At 51.1% G+C, this 1,242-nt stretch overlaps 1 protein-coding gene across 1 annotated transcript; it reads left to right on the top strand.

The window, feature by feature from the left end:
- Positions 1-107: 107 nt before the first annotated feature.
- ENH_00036340 (hypothetical protein) lies at positions 108-1,024 on the top strand (the record flags this gene model as incomplete). The annotated part of the gene is made up of 4 exons (XM_013580446.1): positions 108-178; positions 324-407; positions 501-573; positions 966-1,024. Coding segments are annotated over 4 exons (287 nt in total), but the record flags the coding sequence as incomplete, so codon positions are not given.
- Positions 1,025-1,242: the final 218 nt, after the last annotated feature.

The raw sequence follows: 1,242 nt of genomic DNA on the forward strand, positions 1-1,242 counted from the left end.
AAGTATACTCCGGAATTTCCGCACAAGGAGAGCTCCTTGAACTGTGGCTTGCATGCTTGGCGTTAACTTTTATTGCCCTCTCCTGCGTATATTGGGTGTCCCTGCAGCTACGGTCAAGGCGGACTGTGATATACCCGGCGTTGGTGCAGTGACCTTGCATATTGAGGTAGTGGAGAAAGTAAGTGCCTTGTTTATTACTCATCTCACACCCTCTTTTTGCCTGTAGGGAGGCGAACAGCAATTTGGAGAAATGAATGCCTGGTTATAGATCAACGTCTGGATCAGTTCCAGCTGTGTTTGGCGTATCTGCGATTTCCCTGCAGGATATGAAAAATCACAGCTCCTTAGACCAAGCTTGGCGAAGGCTAATATCAGAAAACCCGTTTAGCATACGGGTTCCTGAGAGGGTTAGTCTTCGAGGCCTCCTGCGGCAATGGGGCGTTTAGCTACAGTTGGGACCATTGGCAAAGCGTTGTTGTGGGGTGGTAATGAAATTGCAGTTTACACGCGATTTGTTGGCAGTAACGGAAGAGATGAGCCTCACGGTCTCGGAGCACGCACAACGGTCAGGAAGTAAGTGGACCTGAAGCTTTGAGCAGGACGTGCTCGAGATGTTGTCTTCCACTTCACAACGTCTTGTTCGCAACTTGACCATCCGCTGAGCGTGCACAGTGTAGCGGCACACGTTGCTTTTTCAAGTGCGTTGCTGAGTTTTCAGGCGCGGAGGCCTGATTTGTTTGTGCTGCAGTGCCGACGGGCCGTACAGAGTTTTATTCTACAGTGCTAGAAAAGCCGGCTACTGCGGCGTGCACAGGCAAAGTTTCTCTGAAGATATATGGTGATCCTTCAGCTTGCTTGACGCTTCGGTTGCTTTGTTGCTTTGCACTGCTGCCTTTTGAAGTTTCCGTTGGCGCCTCGTCTAAAGCTAGCACGCAGTGCACGAGTTTTTGTCCAATATGACGCAGGGATCAAACAAGATGCGGAGGATAGCGCCGACCGCGAAGGAGAACAAGGGGAGCCGTGAAGAAATGTAGCGGTTCAAGCAGGCAATCGTGCCAGCGGCTTTTCTGCGAATGAGCTCGTTGACCCAGTGCCAACTCTTTAGCCGACTGTTGGAGACACTCCACCAGCATCTGCTTCAGATGTAGCAACTGCAGGAACTGGCGGAGGCACCAAGAGTGAAGCGGCAGAGTGCCTTGAAGGAGCGTCTAATGTCTTGCACAAGGGCAGTTCTGATATCTC

This window comes from Eimeria necatrix, genomic scaffold (genome assembly GCF_000499385.1).
Source record: "Eimeria necatrix Houghton genomic scaffold, Enh_scaff2667, whole genome shotgun sequence".
NCBI lineage: Eukaryota > Apicomplexa > Conoidasida > Eucoccidiorida > Eimeriidae > Eimeria > Eimeria necatrix.